At 38.2% G+C, this 25,210-nt stretch overlaps 1 protein-coding gene across 1 annotated transcript; it reads right to left on the bottom strand.

Annotated features, from left to right (window-relative positions):
- Positions 1–16,339: 16,339 nt before the first annotated feature.
- On the bottom strand, positions 16,340–21,508 carry LOC114527394. Its single transcript, XM_028549024.1, has one exon. It carries the CDS (start codon positions 21,506–21,508, stop codon positions 16,340–16,342), a length of 5,169 nt encoding a protein of 1,722 aa, XP_028404825.1.
- Positions 21,509–25,210: the final 3,702 nt, after the last annotated feature.

Below are 25,210 nucleotides of genomic sequence, written 5' to 3'. Positions count from 1 at the left end.
TTCTGTTTCTTTCTCTATAAAATCATTTTCAATCCACTTCAATATCATCAAAACCATGTTCATTTGTCGATTCACTGTCTGTTGAAACTGGTATTGGTGATGGCTGAAATTACATAAAATTATTATTATTTTAATAGGTCCCATCATCACAAGCAGAATGGGAATCCATAGCTAATGATTTTTTTGAGAAATGGAATTATCCATGCTGCATTGGGGCCTTGGATGGGAAGCACATTGCCATCCTACAACCTGAGAAAAGTGGTTCTGACTACTTTAATCACAAGCATTTTTTTAGCATAGTGCTTTTGGCTCTTGTCGATGCCAATTATAAATTTATCTACATAAGTGCTGGGGCATCCGGAAGAGCTGGAGATGCTGGTATATATATGGATTCCGATTTAAAGAAGGCCTTAGATAATGATTCCCTCAACCTACCAGAACCAACCCTCATACATGGGATAGATGAAAACAAAATACATTACCACATAGTTGATGATGCATCTTCACTTTCACTACAAATGATGAAACCATATCCCCACAGACATATGGATAAAGCAAAAAGAATATTTAACTACCGCCTACCTCGAGCAAAACGAGTTGTCGAAAATGCTTTTGGAATTCTTGCCAATCGATTTCGTGTATTTCTTACAACGATACACCTCAGCCCAGAAAAAGTTAAAGATCTTATTATGGCAGCTTGTTGTCTACACAATTATATGATTGAACATAACAAGCATGCATATATTAGTGTATGTGATGCAGAAGACACTCATGCAATAACATTCGCAAATGGCGCCTGGAGAAATGACCCTTCTTTAGTTGGATTACAAGCAAACTTGGATAGAAATCCAAAACAGAATGCAAAGAAACAACAAGAAAAATTGACTGAATATTTCAGTTCTGAAACTGGGTCTGTTTCATGGCAAGATGCTATGATCAATTTGTAATGACAATAATGAACTATAAAATATAAGAAATAGGATTGTTTGATATACTTACTGTTTCTAAGTTTGAAGAGGCTGAGCGTTCGGCAATGTGGGGTGCTAAAAATAGAAGTTTTTCTAAGAGCCAAACAGTTCTCTTAGTTGGATTTTTTCTAGAGCTTCCACTTGGCGGCGCTCTTTTCGCCTTTGTATAGCTGTTTCTCAGTTGTCTCAATTTTGCTTTTACCCATTCAACTAGATATTTCAAAAAATTATGTGTTTAATGTAAATTATAAAAGAGTAATTAATGTTAATTAATGAAAGAGTAATGCATATTAATGTATTCTGAAAATCAGAAAGTACAATTTAATTCAAATAATGTTCTTACTCGTTTGCTTTAATTCAGTCGCGATCTCTTCGTGTGCTTTTAAACGCTTGTCTCTATTTTTAAAGTCAGGTGACCTGACGTCGAATAAACAGGGATAGTGCTGCCAAAGATCCACAAGTTTATTTTCCAAAATGTACTCGTTTATCATTTCGCTATTCACCGCCATATCATAGGCGGCCTAAAAATTCGTGGTGTGTGAGTATAATCAGTAAAGCTATTGCAAAATATTAATTTCCTGAAGAACTCGCCCCATTCCTATGTAAACGCACGCCGCGCGACATTGCAATGCATCTCTTAATAAATAATGCTAAGGTAGGCAACTTTACTTAGCACTTACGAAGTCACTATGTAAACAAAAGCAAATATTATGCATATAAACTAGTAAAAACTGAGTAAAAATACCAAAATATAAAACAATGGTAATTTTCCTTACATTTATAGCAAAAATTGTGTTTTAATACAGCAAGTAAAAGCGAAAATAAATGCATTTTTTCACGTATTTAACGTGAATTTTTTCTGTCTCACACCGGGATGCCAGAGGTTGTGGCCTACGTCATTTTTTTTAAAATAAACGCATAAATGTGGTTGGCCAAAAATTGCAGAAACTTTGATGGAGCTGAGGGGAAAAAATGGGTTGCAGGGGGGGGATTACTACCAATTTTGAGCAAGAAAGTGAAAATACAAAACAACGAAGTAAAAGTTTTATTTTAAATACTTATTTTAAAACGTGAAAAACTGCTACGGAGAAAGCTGAAAATGTGACAGAATAACACGGTGGAGAATTTTTGTCAGGTACGTGAACTACTTTTCGTATAATATTCGTAATTCAGTGATTTTTAAAAACAACAGAAGAACTATATGGTTGTAAAATACAAAAGTTTACAAAGGGAAGGCACAGTAGCAAACGATAATTTCATTACAATTATTGTATGTAAACAAACCGAGCAAGCGTTGCGTGCGTAATTTTATTAAATGAATTTCAAAAAATACCCTGACTAGTTATTTTGGGGAAAATCTGACAAACTTCCCTTGTTTTTTAAACACAGGAATGAGTTTACAAAGTAGCTCGAAGTGTGTGTAAATATTGCGAGATATGAAGCAACCTACAGCGGGGTTTTGTAATAATGTGAACGCTTTTTTCTGGTAAGTTTATATGAATTTTAAAACGCGGCTATAGATGTGATATATTATGAGTCTTTATACTTCAAAAACTCCGCAAAAAATGTTTAGAAAACTTATTAACACTGGCACTTTTACCAGAATTACATGAAACACGGAAAATTTTCCCGGACAAAAGCATAAAAACAATTGCCGATTATTTACGTATACGTACATCTGGCACTATTACATTTTAAAATAATTTTCCGCGAAGGAAAACAAACAGTGCATTCAATGTCAATTAATCCGGAAAATGTTTTTATATCATTATCTTTAAATGGATTCTGTAAAGGCAGCGACTTATGCACAACCAAAATGTAAACCGGCAATAGCACTTATTTTTGCTGACGCCATTGAAATTATCATCGTGGCAATATCATGATATTGTAGCAGTTCACCATGACAGTTCTGGCTTCACTGAAAACTTTCATCTTTGATCACGCGATTTTAATATATAAATACGACAAGGAAAGAGTATTTGTGTACCTGCATGTATATGACATTTACTTTTATCCATGATTTTTTACCCATAATCCGTAAGACAAGCCTTTCAGTATGTAATCCACACTCGAAAAAGAGATTCGATGGCGAAGCACTTCCACATTCCATTTCCACATGAATGTAAAAACACAAAACGCCCGTTGCCAATAAATCCTGCACGATACTGGTAGACGATCGGTATTGTTTAAGCAGCAAAAACGAAATCCATGCACTGTGTACTAAAATCCATGAACTGTGTCTGTGTAAAGATAAAGAAAAAAAAAATGATCTGTGAAAAAAAAAAAATTATCTGTGTAAAAAAAAAAAATCACCACCAATTCAGTTCTCAGTGGATACGTTCTTGGAGAAGATAATACATGACACACACAGCGATCCATTCAGTGTTGCAATCAAATCAGCTGCGAAATTTGCCGTTGAGCATCTGGAACAATTTCAAATACTTAGCAGAATAATTTGGTGCAGAATTACCAACCTGTTTAAGGATTATTTATCGGAGAATGGCGAAGAGATCCATATGACGAACCGCGATTTCACCTGTGCAACCGGGAAATTACACCAGCTTTTTTTCACTCAGGAGTATCGAAGAGACATGATAAGTGCCTTTAACGTTCGATGTTGGTCAGAGCTAAATGATGGTCAGCGCACTTTAGGTACACAGCTGGTGTTCTGTCTATTCAATCTGTTCGCCAAAGAACTGGGGAACATAGTTTGAACACAAGAAAGAGAACCTCTCAAATTTCGAGTGGAAGATATGGGGCCAGATGGTCGTGGGAAAATTCGCTATATTGGAGGCTGGGCTGTGCGGAAGTCATTAGAGAGATCGCGCAGGTAAGCATGATGATTTATGATAGAAATTATACTGTTGTTGCATGCTCAAATATTTGCTGCGCCTTCCAAAATTTAAACTAAAAAACTAACGGATAAGTCGCATGGTTACTAAATTTAGTGTTTTACGACACATCCGCATTATTGTATCAACAGGTATGTCAGTGACGCTACTTACGCATTTTTCCTGAAGTTAGAGCAAGATCGTGTTGACAGAATTAACCTAAACAAATTGGCAGGTTTGGGGAATGATATGGTAGACGATTCTATGGAAAAAGTCACAAACAACAATGTTCTTCAGAACCATTTTACTGATATTTTTAAAGATGAAACAGCTCTAAATAAAGTAAGGAAACATTTTGAAACGTAATTTATTATGTCGAAACATGTTAGCTGTATGATTTAATAACAAAATTAACAAGATTACAGTAAATTATGGAGTACTATGTCTATGACGTCATTTTTGCGCTAAAATTTGGTTTTTACCTTTAATTAGACATTGGTTTTGGAAATATACAAGGATGTGATAACACGTTATCTGAAAATGGGTGCGGGTCAGTTCCTGCGTGACTTCCGCCGAGATTTTCATGTGCAAAAGTCATTAGCGCATCGAAAAGCGCTTATACAAAGGCGAGACAAAGCAAAAAAGAAAGGTATGAAGATCCATATTGCCCACATTCAACAAGATAAAAGTCCTGGGAAGCGTGTATCGCACATTCGGTTGTTAGCATTGGTCAACGAGTTAAAAGGCGATATCGCGAGCCTATATAAAAAAGCTGAGCTTCAACTGTTGTGCAGTGCATATGAAATTCGATGGTTGACAAACTGGAACAAAACGAAACTCGCAAAAGCCTTTGTCCAAGCCATAAGTGAGTACGACTGCATCCCTAGCCACCAGCTAACATCAGTCTATGTTGTTGACACCGTTGAAACCCATGCCAGTCCTGGTGAACAAGAGAAAATTAAATTACGGCTACGTCGTCTTTAAAAAATTGAGAACACATGCATGCACCGTGAATTTTTCTGTTGATTATAATAATTCATCAACATCTGCATGTCTTAGCGTAATTTATTTACATGTGTTACAAAATTTGCATATAGCTAGAAATGAAGTCCATGCATAGTGCTTTAACAAGTAGGTATTTTGATATAATATAAAACAGAAAAAATTTGATGACTATAGTTCAGTCGAAACGTTGAGAAGTAAACTTTCCAAAAATGTTTACATTTTCGGAGTTTCTATTGTTTTATATATATAGACATAGTGTATGTTACATGTGTTTTAACATTCACGACTTTTCATTAGCAATGTATGATGTTAAAGGTTAACTATATGTAAATAATACTTTCACGAATTTTTTACATGTCATTTCAGGGGTGAAATTATCCATAGTATTTGGTAAACTGCGAAGATACATGCATGTATAGAGCTATATATAGGTACACATATTATATACGCATTATCGTACGCTTCCCACTAAACAGATGTTCCTTCGGTAGACCAGCAAAAGAGTCGTTCTTTGCAGTGCCTGTATTGCATTTCGTGCAGATAGTGGTTTGGCCAAATACAACCGAGTTTGTTGTGCCCTGCACCATTTGATATGTAGGATTATCGTAGTAGATATATATTAATCGTGATGTAATTGTCTTTTGACTTTTCTCGATTTTAAGCTCTGACAAAAGGACTATGCGAACCACTGTCACGATTGTTGTGTCTTTTTCTCATTTTTTTTTCTTTACACAGACACAGTTCATGGATTTTAGTACACAGTGCATGGATTTCGTTTTTGCTGCTTAAACAATACCGATCGTCTACCAGTATCGTGCTGGATTTATTGGCAACGGGCGTTTTGTGTTTTTACATTCATGTGGAAATGGAATGTGGAAGTGCTTCGCCATCGAATCTCTTTTTCGAGTGTGGATTACATACTGAAAGGCTTGACAAATATTTCATTGCGCGCAGTGGATTAAATGCATCGTTGATTTTCGCGTGACCGATCTCATGCAAGGCTGTGCAAATGAATAAATTAAAGCGAGAAACTGAACAAAAAGACGAAGCGATTTAATAACAAGATTTTTATTCGTGATGTTAATCCTCAACATTTCCACCATTTCTTTCTAAGCAAACTGCGGCTCTGCAAACACTGAACGGCGAACCATTTGTCTGTCCTGCCTCAAATTCTCCATTTTGTATGAAATTCTTTCTTGCAAATCGCCTACGCTACCACCGGCAAATCTAGGCGAATGGACAGACAAATGGTTCGCTGTCCAGTGTTTGATTGATTGATTGATTGAAAACTTTATTTCAAGAGGGTAACAGATAACAGTTAGTAAAAACTGATGAACCACTGGCCCTCAAATTACAAACATTAAAATAATTACAAGTTTATATAGAACTATCTGACTAATCCTATAATTACATTAATATACTACCTATAAGAATTTACTTTAATAAAATGAGTAAGCTCTTACATTAGAAGTGATCAACACTCATATATTTATCTAAGAATATTTTCTTAAGAGATTTCTTAAAAGAGAGAAGAGAAGGCTTTTTGCTAATTTCAGCTGATAAACTGTTCCAGATTTTAGCACTTGAGACCGTAAAGGATCTTCCTCCTTCATTCTCACGTTTATAGCGAGGGCAGACAATATTAATATGCCCGTGCCTAGTTACTCTTGAATGAATATCAATATTACGGGAAAACATTGACTTTCGGACAGGAGGTCCAAACAGTGCTACCATAAAGCATCACTGGTTTAATTGTAGCGTTATAGAATTGTAGTCGTTCACGTAGGGGAAGATACGCTCTGATCTTTCTTAATACTCCAATCCTCCGGGCTAGCTTCCTACACAGGTAGTCTACGTGATCGTCGAAAGTAAGCTGGTCGTCTATCACAATAGATCTATCACAATATCACAACTGTTCAATCTGTACTCCCTGAGCTCTTAGATCCAGTTTGCCATCTGTCAGCTGAGATGGAAGACGTTTTCCTGTAACTAGCATCGAGTGGGTTTTGGAGGCATTAAGGATCAAGCGGTTTTCGTGCGACCATTTCACTAGTTGGTTGGTATCGTCCTGCAACTGGCTTTCAATGGAAGTCAATCCTGTTGCAATGACAGTTGAGGTACTTAGGGTTACATCGTCTGCATAAATATCAACAAGAGAATGTTGAATTTGGGAAGGCAGGTCATTTATAAAAATTAAAAATAATAGTGGACCCAATACGGATCCTTGTGGTACGCCGTGTGTGGTTAGTAAAACAGATGACTTACATCCGTCAACAACAACAAACTGCGAGCGGTTAGTTAGATAAGACCGCATTAGGTTAATGTCCCTGGTTTTAATTCCGTATGCATCCAACTTGGCAAGGAGGATTTCATGATCAACGAGTTCGAAAGCCTTCTTGTAATCAACAAAGATAAGTCCGCTGATACGATTTCGATCGAGGTCTAACAACAATTGATCTATTATACGGATTAGAGCCGTTTCGGTTGAATGGGCTTTGCGGAAACCAGACTGTAGTTTGTAAAGTAAACAGTTTTCTTTCAGGTGATTGTATACGGCATCATAGATATGTTTCTCAAAAATCTTAGACAGAATAGGAAGCACCGATATCGGGCGATAGCTTTCAACGTTATCTTTATCGGCTTGACCTTTATAAATAGGCTTCACTCTAGCTTTTTTCCAGACAGTAGGGATGGTAGAATGATCAATGCAATGGTTAATAAGTCGACTGATAGATTCCGACACAACTGGTGCAGCAATTTTCAATATTGCGATACTTATTCCATCCGCTCCTGTTGCTTTGTTGGAAGGCATAGACTTTATTACGTTGCCAACTTTATCAGGAGTGATATATGGTATAGAAAGGATAGGTATTTCACTCCGCGACAAAAAGGTACATAACTGCGATGAGAAGGAGTTCAAGCTAGGAATCATAGATCCAACTGAACGAAGTAGCTCAGAGGGCCGTTTCACGAAATGAGAATTAAATAGTTCAGCAATCTGGACCTTATCTGTAACTGTTTCTGTTCCCACTTTCATTTGGCTAGGTGACTCAATATAACTCTCTTTATCAGCCCTTGTTAAATTCTTTATACTTTGCCACAGCTTGCTAGGATTTGATTTATTTTCACTGATCACTGATTTAAAGTAGCATTTTTTGGTCTGTCTTATTAGTTTCGTAACCTTGTTTTTGACCTTCTTAAACAACGACCAATCTTCAGGAAGTTGTGACCTGACTGCTACCTTCAATAAATAATCCCTGTTCTTAATCTCTTCATTTAAATCTCCCGAGAACCATTTTGGTTGAAATTTTCTCTTAATTAGTTTTTCTTTCAACGGCGCATGAGTTTTTAAGACATTGTTAAATATTTCATACCAAGTTCCGACTATATCATCCGTATCTTCGAACACAAAGGCTGTATCCCAAGGGGCTTCATTTAATGCTTGAGTGAAGCGATTACAATCAAGCTTTTTAATGTCTCTATAAACAAATGCATCATGTGTTCCTCTAGTTTCTGGCCTTTGTTTGTTATATTTTCGTAAAATTACCGTTGGTAAATGGTCAGACAGACCAATTTCCTTGATTATAACTTGATTATATCTGTCAGGGTGACTCAACCAAATGTGGTCTAAACATGCTCCTGAAGATGGTCTAGTTACTTGATACACCACTTGTTTCAAATGCATATTAGTAAGGGATTTCACAAACCTGTTCTTTTCAAACAAACTTGTATTCATAGCATCAACATTAAAATCACCCAACAGAACCAACTCCTTGTTGACAAGATAACCATTTTCAATGTTTTTTATAAGTTTCCCATTAATTGCTACCGTTGTTGAGGGTGGTCTATAAATCCCGGCCAAAAGTAGGGAACGATTAGACTTATGGGGGTGTACTTCAGTCCAAAGCACTTCAACTTCGGAACTTTCCAGGTCACTTCGACGTTTGTACGAAAGTTTCGAATTCACATAAACCATAATACCTCCCCCAGATTTCCCTTTCCTATCCAATCGCTCTAAATCATATCCAGGTATTTGATAGAAAGAGTCGGGAACTTTATCAGTACCAAAAGTCTCTGTTAGAATAAGAATATCAAGCTTGTTGGAGGCATTGTTGTTGTTCATTAGAGAATAAGAAATCTGTTCGAATTTAATATCTGTAAGACGTTGGATATTCCACTGGCAGATCGTGATTCCCTTATTGCCGTTCGGGTGTCTAAGATCAAATGGGCCAGGATTTGTCGCAATATCTCCAGCCGATAGTATTAAGATTCCTGCCACGAGACCGATATTTGTCATTTTTATCGCTCGCGTTAGCTTGGTAGCGTTATCCAAAATATTCTTGTACGTGACCTTGAACAGAGACTTGCGAAGACAAGGAAAACCAGAAATATTCATTCTAGTCGTCAGTTGACTAGAGTAAAAGCACCCCACTGATGTTGGATGTGCATTAGACAATCTTTGTAGTCGAAATTCAGCAAATATGAGCAGAAATACTGCACAAAGCACGGCCGACCGCGAGAGCGATGATACGGCAGCCATGTTTGGTATGTTTCTTGAAAAATTTATTGGCAACGGGCGTTACTATGCTCAGACGAGCCGCAGTTTGCTTAAAATGAAATGGTGGACATGCTGAGGATTAACATCACGAATAAATCGCTTTGTTTTTGTGTTCAGTTTCTCGCTTTAATATATTCATTTGCACAGCCTTGCACGAGATCGGTCACGCGAAAATCAACGATGCATTTAATCCACTGCGCGCAATAAAATACTTGTTACCTTTAGGGGTTGCGCGTTGCTCCCAGTATGCCTTTTTTTTCCTGAAACTTTGACAGTTTATTAAAAAGCTTTCCTACTTTTAGACAGCTAAATAATATCTAAATTTCAGCTTCACATTTTCGCGCGCAAGCCCTCTCAATATCAGTGGAAATGAACCACCCCCCCGGTAACATAAATTTGTTAATGAAAAACCAAACTTGGCCTAGGCAAGTCTTGTAAGTCTTAACTATCTTGGTAAGATAGTTGGCCTAGGCAAGGCTTGGTAAGTCTTAACTATCTCTAGGAACACAAAAATTTGCCAAATTCTGCAAAATATCCTGCAAATCGGAAATTTTACATTTGGGACATTTTTTTTTATACACCCTGTATAGCAAAATGGCTAAAAATGGTCCTAACCCAGTCTGGGATTGATACAACCCTGTTTGGAGCACATAGCACACGTTCAGCTTCCGCATCTGCTGTAAAATTGGGCAATGTTCCCATTGCTACTATTATGGATAATGGATGCTGCTGGCTGGAAACAGTGTGAAACATTTCGAAAGTTTTATAATAAACCTATTACCGAAGATAGTACCACAAACTTTGGTACAAGTCTTTTAAATGTTGTTATTGATTCTTAAATCCGTAAACTTGTTGTTACTCCGTAATTTGTTACGTTAATAAAACATCTGGCAAGCCTGCCTACTTTCAATTATTGCTCATGGGCCATTGCTTTGAAGTCTCACACGTGACTCTGTAGTGACTAGACCAATGACGAAGTAGAATTTAAAAATTAAACGAAACTTACCGTAAGTTGAAGTTTGATTGAGATTCTACGAGTCATTGGTCAGGAACGAAGGAGTCACGCTCCCACCCACATTACCAAGGCTTTTGTATTTTGTTTACATTGTATATCTTAAGGGAACTGGGGATATTGCGACGGTGGATCCACCACCAAAGAAGAAATACAAGTCTGCATTTAAACACGCTGCATCCGATAGGCGATTTTACGACAGGAGAAACCTTAAGTCCTTGAACAAAAAGGTAAACACTATGAAATTTGCCTGTCAGCCTGTGTACATACATGCAAATACGTACTAGTATGTCTTACCGTAGCCAGTAGCGTTGGAAGCATGGCAATCAATCGTACTAGTTTGATAGGTTATACAGGCCGTATGGTTGGGTTGCATTCCTTCATAATGTGTTTGCTCTACAACTTCATTAAATGTTAGTGGTTTAGGAAAACGAAGATAAAAATATACATAAGAACAACTTGGGTCATACTCTTTGTAGCCTAGTGGCAAAAACGCTGGTTTGTTAACAATATTGATAATAGCAATCGTGGTAGTGATCCGGATAGGGCTAGTTTCTCCAACACTAATAATGATGTAGATGGTAGAGACAATATTGATAGTGATGATATTGATGGCAAAAATGATGCTGAAAGACAAGTAATGTTGGTGGTGGAAGTGATGTTCTTCATGGTAGTGGTGTTCATGGTGGTATTAATAATAGCAGTAATGTTGATAGTACTAATATTGGTGGTGAAAATTATCCTGAAAATGAAAGCAATGTCGTTGGTGGAAGTGATGATGGTAAGGATGCCAGTACCTCTACATATTCCTCAACACACAATGAAGCAATGTCAGGATTAAAAAAGTATTGAGTGTGAGTCAACTTTTCTGTTTTCAATGTTTGTGTATGTGTAGGTGTGTTTTATGCCTTTTTTAAGACCTGCACAATTTATGAACCAGATGAATATCTAAAGATATTTCAGTACCTGAAAACTGTGAAAAATTGGCTAAATTTTGTATCGTGTGTGAAAGAAGTGGAAGGCAGACGTCCTTTGAAACCAGGGTATGAGAAACCAATTAAGGAACAGAATACCACTTACACAATGGATGTTGATAGAAAGTATGAAAACGTATTGGCTTTGGAATTCTTTTGGAATTCGACCTATACCAAACTGTTCTTTTATACTTTATAGTATGCGTTGCCAGATTCAAAAAAATGTTTTGAAGAATGGTTTGGAGCCAGGAAAAGTAACACCAGATGGAAATTGCTTCTTTCGAGCCATTGCTACGGTGATTTCGGAAATGGAGGACGAATATCCAATTTCTAAAATGCTTATGCTGCATCAAGGTTGTTCGAAAGAGGAATATTACCAAAAGAATATTCAGGTACCTGAAAAAGTTCACATAAAGTGTAGCTTGATTTCTTATGATTGTTGCATGTCTCTGTTTCAATGTATAGTTTCTGATTGGCGATGATCTTGACGTGTTTCTTCACACGATATCCGAGGACGAAGTTCTAAATGGCATTAATAGTAATTGGTCTGTGGAGGATATCTATTCTTGTTTCACAAGTTCATGTTTGGAAATTAGAACAGTAGCTATAGTTTAAAGTAAACTTAAACAACGGTTTTCCACAAGGCGGAATTTTTCGATTGAACGAAATTTTTCGCTTGATTTACTTTTCAATTGTGACCGGTGAAGGGAATCTGCTACGGTGGAATACTCACAATTGAAAAGAATATCGGACGAAAAATTTTGTTCGGTTGAAAAATTCCGCCTAGTGGAAAACTGGCTTTAAACTAAACCGTGCCTTTCAGGTTATCTCCAGATTCTACTAATGGCGGATGCATTGAAACGTCGTATTGTACAGCACTGCAGTGCGCCTGGCACTGAGCTGTACAATACAGAGATAATTTCTCTGGATGTTTCGCCCAATGTACCACTGATTCACATCCTCTATTTAACCAAACTGGGTAATGGGAGAATTATCACCACCGATCGATCGAAACATGCATCATTAACATTCGTAATGCCGTTCTGGTAACTGAGAACCGAGTTGGTTAAACATGAAGAAAATTTGTCTCTATTTAACCAAACTGGGAGAATTATCACCATCTATGGATAGAAAAAGTAACAAAATTAAACAAAATGGAGACAATTTCTTGTTTACCAGAACAGCATTAGGAGGGTTAATGATGCATATTTCGATCGATAGGTGGTGATAATTCTCCCACTACCCAGTTTGGTTAAATAGAGACAAATTTTGTTCATGTTTAACCAACTTGGTTCTGGGTGAGCAGAACGGCATTACGAATGTTAATGATGTATGTTTCGATCGATAGGTGGTGATAATTCTCTCATTATCAGATAAATTTTTTGTTCTTATTTACACGTTTCACCAACTGATGACATGTGTCTATATATATCTTCACTTCACGGTGCAAGGACGTGTTTGTTTTCATACTTTGGGAACGGCAAATGACAAATTTTAGGAAACAATAAAATCTCAGATAACTTCTAGGAAAATGTATGGTACTACCAGTACGTTAATAACGGAAAACACTTATAACAACCAGGTTTCAAAATGTCTGCCAAGTTCATTACACTTGAAAGATTTAAATTTCACAATTCTGAGACAAAGTTCTTTTTAATGATGTGTTTGGATTAGGCGTCTGAGGCATTATTTCTTTTTGAAGCTTTCTTGTTCATAAACCACAGTACAAATCGACAATGATTCATGAAATTTTCTTTGGTCATGAAAGACAACTGGGCACGATATCTTTGAATGATTGAATTTGCTTGTTCGTTCACTTGACTATTAATGACTGTCAGTTGGGGGTATATATTAAGGTTATAGCCACCAGAACAACCTATATATATAAAGAATGTACGGTTCTAAATTTTCAAGCATAACTGTAATTACAAGAGAAAATTAGTTATGACTTTATGAAATTGAAACCCGCCCTGACATGTTGTTTGTTTGAACTAAAAAATGTTGGGCCAACATATCGGCCTTGTTTTAATACGCCTTTAACTCCTTCTGAAAAAAATAGTCACTCGATAACAATACCTTTATGGTTTCCCCAATGAAACCGGTCAACCAAAAAAGTTGTGTCCTTGAAGTACGCAGGATCTCTGTTGAGGCAGTAGCTATGCAGATTACATGCATTGTCATATATTATAACTCGAGGTGCTGAAAGGAAAGTTAATTGTTTTTGACAATACAATAACAGCAAAATATGACGAAACCGAAACACAAACCTGTTACAAATCTTGTTAGAAAAATGGAAAATGGTACATTTGGAGATTCCCGTCTCTGCATGACTTGGTAGCCATAGTTAAAACCTACAAAAGGGGAAAAACTCATACAACATATACTTTACTATATATGTATGCAGTGGCGTAGGAAGCAAGTTAAAGTTGGGGGGGGGGCACATGCTTTCAGGGGCACTTCTTCATAGAAAAAAGGCACCCTCAGGTTGATTCATTTTCGGTTGCTAAACAGCGCAATTCTTGTGTTATCTTAAAAATATGAATTTAGTTTGTGTTTGTATTTTACATTTGTAATGCAAGCTACATTAAAACAGCAAATTCGTAGTATTTTCAAAAAGTATTGTTACTTTTAATATGATAATATTAATATTAATATAAATGTCATATATTATTGTGAGTATTATAGCCGCATGGTGCGCGGACCATGTTGTATGCTCTCTCATCATATAATGAGAGTTTAAAATTTTAACATGAACTTTAACAAGAAAATTTTGGAACTCTGAATGTTATAACTTATAATATAAAATCCCATATAAGATCTGTATTCGGTAACGCAGTAAAAGCACGACGAGGATTGATGTTTGTGGCAGTTGTTTAGTTCAGTGGAATTTGCCAAAAAATCTTATTCTTCTGTCATTTTTTTCTGCAAATGCCTTAGCAAGGTCCCTAAGATCGACGTTATCTATTCTTTGTTTGTGAATATTAAGCATAAGAAGATTATTGTATCTTTTCTGTGTCATGGTGCTCCTCAGATAATTTTTGATGCGTTGTTGAACTGAAAAAGACCTTTCAGCAGACGCGGCACTCATTGGAGCCAGCAGGTAGATTTGTAGTAGACGAGCGAGATTCGGTACAACAAATGCGCCATTTTGCCCTTGTGTCACTGCGGATATCACGGTATCAATTGTAGTCACACGTCTAACCTCTGGTAGACATTGCTTGATTATACCAGGAGGAAATTTAAGCTCAATGTTTACTTGATCAAAATCGATTTCCTTGTTGTATTTTTCTTTGAAGTCATCGCTTATATCACATGGATCCCTGTTAGCAGCATTTAGGATAACGTCTTCTATGTGCTGAAGAGGTGCATATGACCTTTCATCAAATCGCCTATTCAGTTCTGCAAGGATTAGGTCAATTGCCTACGGTGGCCCACAAGGGTCACGACTTCTCTGTAGAAACACGCATCTTCTCTGTCAAAATGTGCTTCTGCTCAGTAGAAATCAGTCATCTTTACACAAACGTGACGTTTTTTCGTACAACTATGCGACTGCTAAACATAAACACGCCGTTTCTCCATGGAAACATGGAAACTCTTTAGCTAAATATGACACGATGACCCTTTCGGGGCACCTCTTCTCCGTGGAAATGCGCGCCTTCTCTGTAGAAACATGTGTCTTCTTCGTGAGCTTCCACTTTGAACAGAAGCACAATCACTTTGAAAAGCTTCCCATTAGATAAAAAAAAAATTAGCCATCCCCCTGAAAACACCCGAATCATTACCCCTACGTTACAGGGGGGTGTTACAGAAAAATATATAAAACACGAGGAGCGACTCGAGAAATCAGCACCGCAAAATTTTTCATTTTATTGATATTCTCTTTGGAAAGAAAGCATTAATTCAAATGAAATCCTGTGCTGACTGTGGTGGGCCTTATCCAGATGACAGCAATTATTGCCCGAAATGCGGAAGAAGACTATTGAGCAGAAAGTCCCCCCAAACTATTGGAATTCTGAGGGTACAAAATTCTGTAGTACATTATAATACAAGTGAATATTTCATTAAGAATAGAACTGAACTCTTCACTCATGTAATCGCTTGCAGTTAATGAATTTAAATAACAAATATATTCGTCTTATTTACTTATACTTTATTTTAGTTTTATCTGAAGACACAACCCTTCCAGTAAAATCAGAATCTGAATCTGACCGTACCTTAACATATGAAGAATTTCGGAAACGAAAAGCAACAACTAGAGTGTCAACATTGCCGTCAAAAAAGAAAACCAAAGGCAAAGCAAACAAAAATAATCATCTGAAAAAGTAAAAATTCAAGTTGGTATCAAGGAGTACAATAAAATAGATTGCACACTAAAGATGTTAAAGGGGAGAAGTCTTCCTGTTGTGGTTGATGAATGTATCAATGCTCCTAGATTGCTTGAAGAGGCCCTGACAAAACATAACAACTTTTCCGCGCATTTAATCAAACCATTGAGTATTCATTACTCTACCCTGATAACACAATGGTGAAGTATCTTCCTGGGACAACCCAAGCCTTTTCTTTGAAGGATTACAAAGATGATCTGGGAAAACCGTATTCAAAAATTTATTTGTATTTATGCTCAAAGGAGTGTAGAAAATTACCTTTCACTGCCTCCGCAATAATTTTCCACAACAGATAACAAATACAATAACCATTTAATCACATAAATTCGATAGCCACTCGCTTCGACTCACATCCACATTCGTTTTTTTTTACTTCTCTAAACATGTGCTTCCCGCCCAAAAGTTAACCCGATTTTAGGGTGGGCCCACGCAAGTTACCAACACACTCCCCCCATATGCATTCTTGACTATAGATGCATATGTTATAACTATTGTTCTATGATCTAACAACGTTCGATATGTAATGTTAATTATCACTAATAGCTAATAATGTTAACGTCAACAAGAGTCCAATGCTCGCGTTAATGATAAATGTTAAGTAAATGTTTATATCTCTTCTTCTTCTATCCCTTGAATCTGTTTAATCCGGGCATCTGCTATAGCTGCTGCAGCTCTCTTGGGTCGAAATTCCGGTGCTTTTGGGTTTAGACTCACTCCGCTCGTGTTTGGCTTGACATCACACGCTAGTTCAAGTGGATATAACAACAGTTGAACTGGTCTTTCTATTGTTCCTTTTCCAGTCCTGAGCTGAACGCCTCGAATAACTCCATCTTTACCAACAAAGGTTTTAGCAACCACTGCTAAGGGCCAAGTTCCCCGATTCTTGGAGTCTGCTTTTACAATGACCACATCGCCTTCCTTCGGTTGAAATTTGCTCACTTTGTGTGTTAGATTGTGTCTTTCCCTTAGTGCAGTTAGATATTCTCGTTGCCATCTACGCCACAACCCATGTTTGCACGATTTGAGGAATTTCGCTCTTTTCCGAATATCTTGTTCACTGATTGTCCATGGTTGCTCTTCCGGCAAGTGAGACACGCGTTGATATAAGAAGGTCGCTGGAGTCAAGGTCGGTAATTCTAGATCATCCTCAACATAGCTGAGCGGTCGACGATTGATTTGCGTTTCCACATCCAACAACACTTCACTAAGCTCCGTCCACGTAAGAACACCATTCCCAATGACTTTGTACATAGCGGACTTAACAATAGCGATAAGTCTTTCAAACTGTCCGCCCCACCATGGGGCACGACTTAAATTGAACCTCCACATTATCTCGTACTGTTCTAGAAGACCTCGAAGTCGCTCGTCCTTTCTTAGCTGTGAAATCCACTTTGCAGCTTTAACAAATGTTCCACCGTTGTCCGAATAAATTATACGTGGCCTTCCACGACGCGCAATAAATCGCTTGAGGCACGGTATGAACGTTTCCGTTTCCATATTCGGTAATAACTCTAAATGCACAGCTCGAGAGAGACTACATGCAAATATAGCCAAATACGCCTTTCCTTCCTTGTTGCCTTTCTTCTTGTATCTGATAGGGCCAGCGAAGTCCGTACCAATGACTTCAAAGGCTCCTCCAACCCTGGTTCGTTCTTCTGGCAATTGACCTGGTACTGGCTTGGGGATAGATGACACGCGGAATCTTTTACATCCATAACAGTTGCTACGAACGATCTTGACTAAGTTTCGCAATCTAGGTACCCAGAAATGTTCCCTAACTGCAGCCATAGTTAAGTTCACTCCCCCATGCAGCGTTTCGCTGTGTACTCGTTGTACTAACTTCTCTGTAAACTTCGCGTCTCCTGGAAGGAATATTGGATATTGTCCTTGAATTCTCCCGTGGCATACCAAAATGTTGTCTGCATTAGCACGTAATCCTAACTCTTCAACCAACTTAGGATACTGCGGTTCTTTCTGTACTCGTTGTTGAACACGGCGAATCCACCAGTCGCGTTCACTGATTACTTCTTCCGTCGTAATTGGGCCGGACCTTTTGTCATTACCTTTGACCTTGTGTATGAACCTCTTGATCAACACCCCGACTCTACATGCACGTCTTAACGTTGAACGTTCCAGTAATCGATCGAATTCGTCGTCATCGTCGCTAAAATTTACGATATTTAACAGTTCCTTTGTTGCTTTTGCCTCCGCCTCTGAGGATGGTGAAGGTTTCGTTACTGGATTGTCGGGCCACCCACGCTCGTCTTGAAGCCATTTCGGACCATTCTTCCAAAGTGCTTCTGGCTTGATTTGACCACCCCTGCTCGCCAGGTCAGCGGGGTTCTCCCCTGTGGGAACATATCTCCAATGAATATCTTTGTGTAACTGTATCTTGGCCACCCTGTTCGCAACAAATTGTTTATACTGACCGTTCCCTTTAAGCCAATGTAGGGCGACTGTACTGTCAATCCATCCAAATAGTTGTGGTGTTGGGATGTTATCAAGAGCGTTTCGTACATTGATGAGCAGGTTAGTAGCCATATGTGCGCCAACAAGTTCGAGTCTAGGTATTGTTAAGTTTTTCTTGGCAAGACGACCTTTAGCTGCTACAAGTTGTTGAGTGGACCCCGACGATTGATGAACGACCGAATAAACAGCGGCTCCAACTCCTTTGATAGAAGCATCACTGAATGCATGTAGTTCTACGGCGTCAATTTCTTCCTGATAACGAGTGATTGAACGTGGTACTGAATATTCCTCGAGCGTTTTTTCTTCCCATTTCTTCCACCGTTGTTGAAGATTCTCGTTTAACGGGGCATCCCAAGACTTTTGAGATTCACAAATTTCTCGGTAAATCTGTTTGCCTTCGAGTGTCACTAGTGCTATAAGTCCTAAAGGGTCGTAAATTCTTGCTAACTTCCCGAGTACTCCACGTTTTGTTGGCTGAGCCTTATCTTTGGGGATTACTACACTCAAAAGGTCTTGTTTCTTGTTCCACTTTAACCCGAGCATCTTTGGATCTTGTTGGCTTACATTCAATTGTTGCTTCGCGTACGTTTGCTCGTCTTCGGTTTGTGCTGTGGGCTTGTCTTCTAGTTCAGGAACATTTGAGTTCCACTTATGTAACTGAAATGTGGCGTCTTGAAGTATCTCGCTGGCCGTTTCTTTCGTGTGTTGTGCTTGTTCAGTTGTTTGTCCACCAGACAGAAGGTCATCAACATATAGACTCTTTCTCAATTCAGCTACAACGTCTGGACACCTCTTTTCCCATGTATCAAGATGAGCTTCAAGAACACCATTCAGGAGAAATGGAGAAGGGGAAAGACCAAACAAAACGCGTGTAAACCTGTACGTTTCAATTTCATTTCCTTCACCTGACCGCCAGTGAAATCTCAAGGCATCTCGTTCGCTTTCGCGTACATGTATTTGTAAGAATGCTTGGCGAATGTCTCCCGTTAATGCTACTGGATACACACGTTGTCGAACTAGAACATCGCATAGTCGATTGAGAAGTGGTGGTCCTGGGTTAAGGCATTCGTTGAGGGATGGGGAATCAGGGGACGCCCGTGCCGACGCGTCATAAACAACTCGTAATTTTGTCGATGATGCCGTTTCTCGCACAACCGGTTTATGCGGAATATAAAACTCTTGACCCGAGGCTTTGACAGGAGCTTTCTCAACGATATTTTCTTTAATTTGATTCTCAATAACTTCATCATACGCTGCTGTTAAATCTTTTCGCTCTAAATTCTTCTCAAGTTTGTTCAATCGCTGCAAGCTTCCCGTTTCGTTACTTGGCAAATCCGGGTGATTAGCTCGCCAGGGCAACCCCGTCTCATACCAGCCTTCCTTGTCGCGATGAAGTTGCTCCTTGAACTCAGCATGTACGATACTTTGGTCATTCTCAGTCGTATCTGCAAGTCCAAGAATGTCCATTCGACATAAACCTTCATAATCGGTTTGTGACGTTTGCGTCAACAGCATTCGCTTCCGGTCGAATTCTGTTCCAGGGCTCATTATGAACCATCCCATCTTTGTCAACTCCGCCACTGGACCTCCTTCCTTTCCCACACAAGGTTTCGTCTCCGTCTTTATGCGTGCGTATTCGCCACTCCCAAGGATAACATGCACAGGAAGTTGACTCTTGGTGTCCTTGTCTGTGATTACCACCTCTGACAGATAGGTGTTGTCTCGTATGAGGTCTGCATAATTTGGGTTTTCAACAGTGAGAAGTTCTGGTTTATTGACTTTGATGAACTTCACTGGCATTTGGTACTGTTCGCTGACGGATTCAGTGTTCAATTCGTATATGTCCATGCGTACGCTCTTTGATGACATAAGCATTTCAACTTGCCTTGTTTGTGTCGAAATAGGTTTCACTTTCAGTACTTCTACGAGTTTTGCTGAAATATATGAGCTCCCAGATCCTGTATCGATTAATGCTCTACACTTCACCCCGTTCACCTTGATGACAATAACAGGCAGCACACTTTCGTTTGACTGGTTTGTAGTCATAAGATGCTCCTTTTCTTCTCCTTTTGGTGCGTCACAGATAGAAGTGTGGTGTCGCTTTCCATAGTTTTGACAGGATCTCTTGCTGGAACACTCTGCTGCACGATGGGTTCCAATTGCACAATTGAAGCATAATCGTTTTTGTGCCAGAATATGTCTCCGTTCGGTCACATTAGTAATCTTGGTGCAATTTCCTGCTTTATGAGTTACATCACCACAATAAACGCATTCACGTGACTTGGCATGGAACGATTTGGTTTGTCGATCCTTATCCCGATCTGTACGACTTTGATCCACAGGGTTTCTTAGACTCCACTGACGAACTGCTTCTGCTAACTGGGAAAAGGTCCATCTGTCCCACTCAGGGTCTGTTCTTACAAGGTGTCCTCTAATCCCAGGAAGTTTGTCCAATGTCATCGCGACATTCCCATTAACCTGATCCAGTTTGTTCATTGTTTGCAATGCTTGCACACAATGGTTGAGACGCTCGCTAAAATCTTTAATTTTCTTGGGGTTTGTACCGTGAATATATGGCAAATCCATTATATCCTTGGTGTAAGACTTAATAATTTCCGATTCTTTTCCATAGCGATCCTTCAGGATAGCTTTTGCCCTGTTGTAGCCCTCAGTGGTGAAGGGTAATGAATCAATAGTATGCTTTATCTTGGGATCAAGTAACTCACAGAGGTAAGTAAATTTCGTGATGGGGGGCATACTAGCTTTATCGATCGTTTCTAAAAACTGTCCCCAGAATCTGGGCCAATCTTGAAAATCTCCACCAAATTTTGATATAACTAACTTTGGTAGTTTAGCTGATACACTTGGTTGCGACTCACCTTGCGAATTTTCTTCTTTGTTTACTGTCAGTGTTTCCACTTTCGCACTTGCTAACTTCGTTTCAAATTCCATTCTCGTTTTGAAAAGCATTGTTTCAAACTGAATTTGTTCTTCTCTCGCGACGTTATCCTTCTCTTTTCGACGCTGATCAAGCCATGTTCTTAGTTCTTCAACGACTTTATCCGATTCTGCCAATTTGTTGTCGATTTCTGCATTCCACGTTGTAATTTCCGCCATGTCTATATCAGCTTGTATTTTACTCTCTTCGACGGTTACTCGCATTTCGTTTATGCTATTTGTTATAGATTTGATAGTAACACAATGTCTCTCGATTGCATCTTGTTGATTCGATTCGATAATCGTACCTGTTCGATCTATAGTAAGCTTTAATTGTTTCAACTTCGTGTCTAATTTCTTCGCTTCCATGTTTCTCAAATTTTCACTTTGTACTCTCGCTTGAATTCGCTTAAAGTCTGGTTAAAATTTCGTCGCAGAGGTGCCACTTGTAGAAAATTACCTTTCACTGCCTCCGCAATAATTTTCCACAACAGATAACAAATACAATAACCATTTAATCACATAAATTCGATAGCCACTCGCTTCGACTCACATCCACATTCGTTTTTTTTTACTTCTCTAAACATGTGCTTCCCGCCCAAAAGTTAACCCGATTTTAGGGTGGGCCCACGCAAGTTACCAACAGGAGTGTTTGGGTAAATCACTCACAGAATATAACTCAGATGATGAGTTGTATGATCTAGATGATGAAGAATCCAGTACCAGCAATAGACATTGCCACAGCAGTGTTTCTAAAAATACTCAATCCATTCGCCCATTTTGTTTAAATGTTGATGACCAAGATGACAAGAAAGTGAACCCAGATAAAGTGAACCTAGATGAAGTGAACCGAGATGAAGTGAACTAAGATGAAGTGAAAGAGATTAAGTCGATGTGCCCATTGTGTTATTTGTCTTTCCCAGTTAACGAAATCGAAATGCATGCTGATATTTGCGCTCAAGGGTTTGACCCAGTTGGCACTGTACATGATGACATATTGGAGTTGGAACTACCTTGTAGGGAGGATGAGTATGAAAGTCTGGAGACAGAATTTCCAATAGTTGATGATGTTCAACAACATCTGGTTTCTACAGTTACAAAGATTAAAGAGGTTGTGTCTAATCTTCACCAAAAGGTTGACCAATCAGTTGCAAATAGAGTGTCAATTAGGCGAAGATATGCTTTTCAGGATTACTTGTCAGCGCGTCAGAGGTTAATACAAAGAAAGCGATTTTATGAGAATGCCAAGCTTAAGGTAACGTTTATTGGAGAACCAGCAGTAGATGACGGAGGACCTCGCAGAGAATTCTTTTCAGGTACTATACCATATTTATGTATGCTTGTTGTGCAATACAGTATACTTCCAGATAGCATTGAACAAAGCATATGAGTGATATAATACTGTATATACATAGTATGAAATGATTATTAAGTACAAACTAAGTTATTTTCAGCCGGGATACCTATGTAAACTACCGGTACAATTTCAATTAATTTTCTACATTCCAGAGGCATTGGAACAAGTTGGCAGAAAACTTTTTAGTGATGGTTCCCCATGTGTGAACATGGCTGCTCTTTCAAATGAAGAGTATCGAGTTGCAGGAGAGATAATGGCTTCTTCAGTCGTTCAAGGTGGACCTGCACCAACTCTGTTCAACAAGTCCACATACGCATACATTGTAAATGGTGTAGGGAGCGTTAAAGCTGACAATGCAGAAGATATTGTGGAAGACTTGCACCTGAAGAAAGCTGTGAAAGAGGTAGAATAAAAAGAAAGACATAAAGCAAATTGTCTTCTAGAGTATGTGCATAGTAAAAAACAGTGGTTTTAATTAAAATTCTGTATTTAAAATTTAAAATGCTATATTGCAGTTACAGCAATGTGAAAATGAAGAGGCATTTAAAAAAGTTCTTGTCTCTGATGAACTTTTGGATGTCCTAGAGAAGATTGGTTATAGAGGAGTTCCTTCTCGTGAATCACTGGCCTCAAGAGACTCCATAATTAGGTACTTTCTATGCCTATGTACATTAATTGTAATGACCATGTTTACTGACAACTCACAGTTCCCAAATTTACCATTTCTAGATCTATCGTTCTGTTCGAGTTCTGCCCAAAAATGCCAATGCTGAACCAAGTTATTGATGGATTGCGTATATTTGGCGTACTCGAGAGCATAAAGACAAATTTCAATCTACTAGAGCCGGTGTTTGCCAAGTCAACTGTTTTCTCCATCACAGCAGACTTATTTCTGGAATCCATGAGTGGTGAATTCAGTGAATCAGGTTCAAACAACAAGGAACTTGAAGTAAATATTTACAAGTACTTTAACGACTATGTTGAGGATTGTGAAAGCCCTGGTGAGTATTTACATTGTTCAATAATTAAAATATTTAAGCGCATTTGAAATACATATCAAAAGTATCTCTTAATTCATTTCATGAGCTCATGATTCTAATTCCTCAATTGGTTATCATATGTACTTGAATTGTAGATAATTCAGGTTCACTGGAGAAATTGTCAAAGTTCATCACCGGATCGAAATCTGTCCCTCCTCTTGGTCTCCCAAATGGCATAAAAGTGAAATTTAAGTATGGTTGTTCACAAACATGCAGATGCAGACCAACAAGTTCTACATGTGATCTGAGCATTACATTTCCTATCCACTGCCATGGGCAAGAAGATTTTAACATGCTTCTAAACTGTGCTGTGGTAGAAGGGGTTGGCTTTGGAAATCTATAATCTGGATATACATAATGTAAGAAAAGCAAAAATTCCTAATACAAGTACTCCAAGTCTCTAAACTTAATTTGTTTAAAAGTTATTTAAAACTTGATGTTGATTTATTGTTTATGTTGAAATAACTACAGTGGCACACTGGAATGGACCTAATGTGCTATATAGACTAACTAATTTTTAACTAATTTTAGTATACCCATAGATGAAAGATTAATTAATTGCACATAAGGCCCATTGAATCATGTGTGTATGTTTTCCAATGCTAATTTTCTAATATTACACTGAATGCAATAAGCTGGCATTGTATACATGTAAATATCACCTTTTGCAGAAAATCCTAACACTGATATCATACTGCTTTGTTCATAAGTTGCTGGTAGACATTGAATGCCTCCTCTGAATTTGTTGGATATTGCATCTCTTCTTTATCCATAACATAATGAAAATATTCCTGGTAATGGTTCTCTTCATTATCATCCACCACATGTTGCTCATCCATTTCCACTAATTTGGCATCTGAAACTTGTTGCAAATTGTCAACTCCACCTGACCGTTCAGGTAAATGATAAAGAATATCTGGAGAACCAGAAACACAATCATGCCTTGATGGTCTGATATGGTAAGAGTTCCAAGATGCCATAAATTTTTGAAGATCCTCATTCAGAACTGGGTAGAAAGAAAACCAAAGACATTCTTTCATTAGCTTGTTGCTATCATCAAAGACACCAGAGCTGTGCATATCTTTAAAAAAATTGATCCACCAATGAGATCTCATTCTCCTAAAGTGTGACCAGAAATTTTCAATTCTTTGGTTTCGGGTGGATGTCCCATACTTATGCGAATTCTCCCCAGCTAGTTGATCTGGTCCATTAGCACGAAAGTAACATTGCATTGCTGCCATCACTCCATTTTCAGTTCCACAGTCTGTTCGCAAGAGAACTGGACAACCCTTCAATTCCTTCACAGTGTTCAGGTAGAGCTTTCCTGGCACAGTTTGACAATTATTTGACTGCACTACTTCCAGCCACAATACCTTTCGGCTATAGCCATCAATGGCAGAATGGATGGGGAAACCAAATGGTTTCAACTTATCATACCCTATATGTATGTCAATAAAATTAATGGTAAATACTTAGGAGTACATGCTTTATAAAGAAGTCATAAAGAAGTCATAAAATTATCCATAATAAATGTCTTAATTGCCAATGTATAAAAAAACAACTTTCTATTCAAAAATTAAAATAGCTTTACCATCTACATGCCAGCAATAATTAGGATCAGGGGATAAGTAATTTCGCCTTTTCAGTCTTCGTGATCGGCGTGCTAGACTTGCC

This window comes from Dendronephthya gigantea, unplaced genomic scaffold (genome assembly GCF_004324835.1).
Source record: "Dendronephthya gigantea isolate DGI-Jeju-01 unplaced genomic scaffold, DenGig_1.0 000044F, whole genome shotgun sequence".
NCBI classification, from domain to species: Eukaryota; Metazoa; Cnidaria; class Anthozoa; order Malacalcyonacea; family Nephtheidae; genus Dendronephthya; species Dendronephthya gigantea.
The sequence above is the reverse complement of the archived record's forward strand: the minus strand, read 5'-3'. Positions and strand labels throughout refer to the sequence as shown.

What these genes read in the sequence shown, in the direction of transcription:
- LOC114527394 (XM_028549024.1), bottom strand. Translation starts at nt 21,508, where the DNA reads ATGGAAGCGAAGAAATTAGACACGAAGTTGAAACAATTAAAGCTTACT.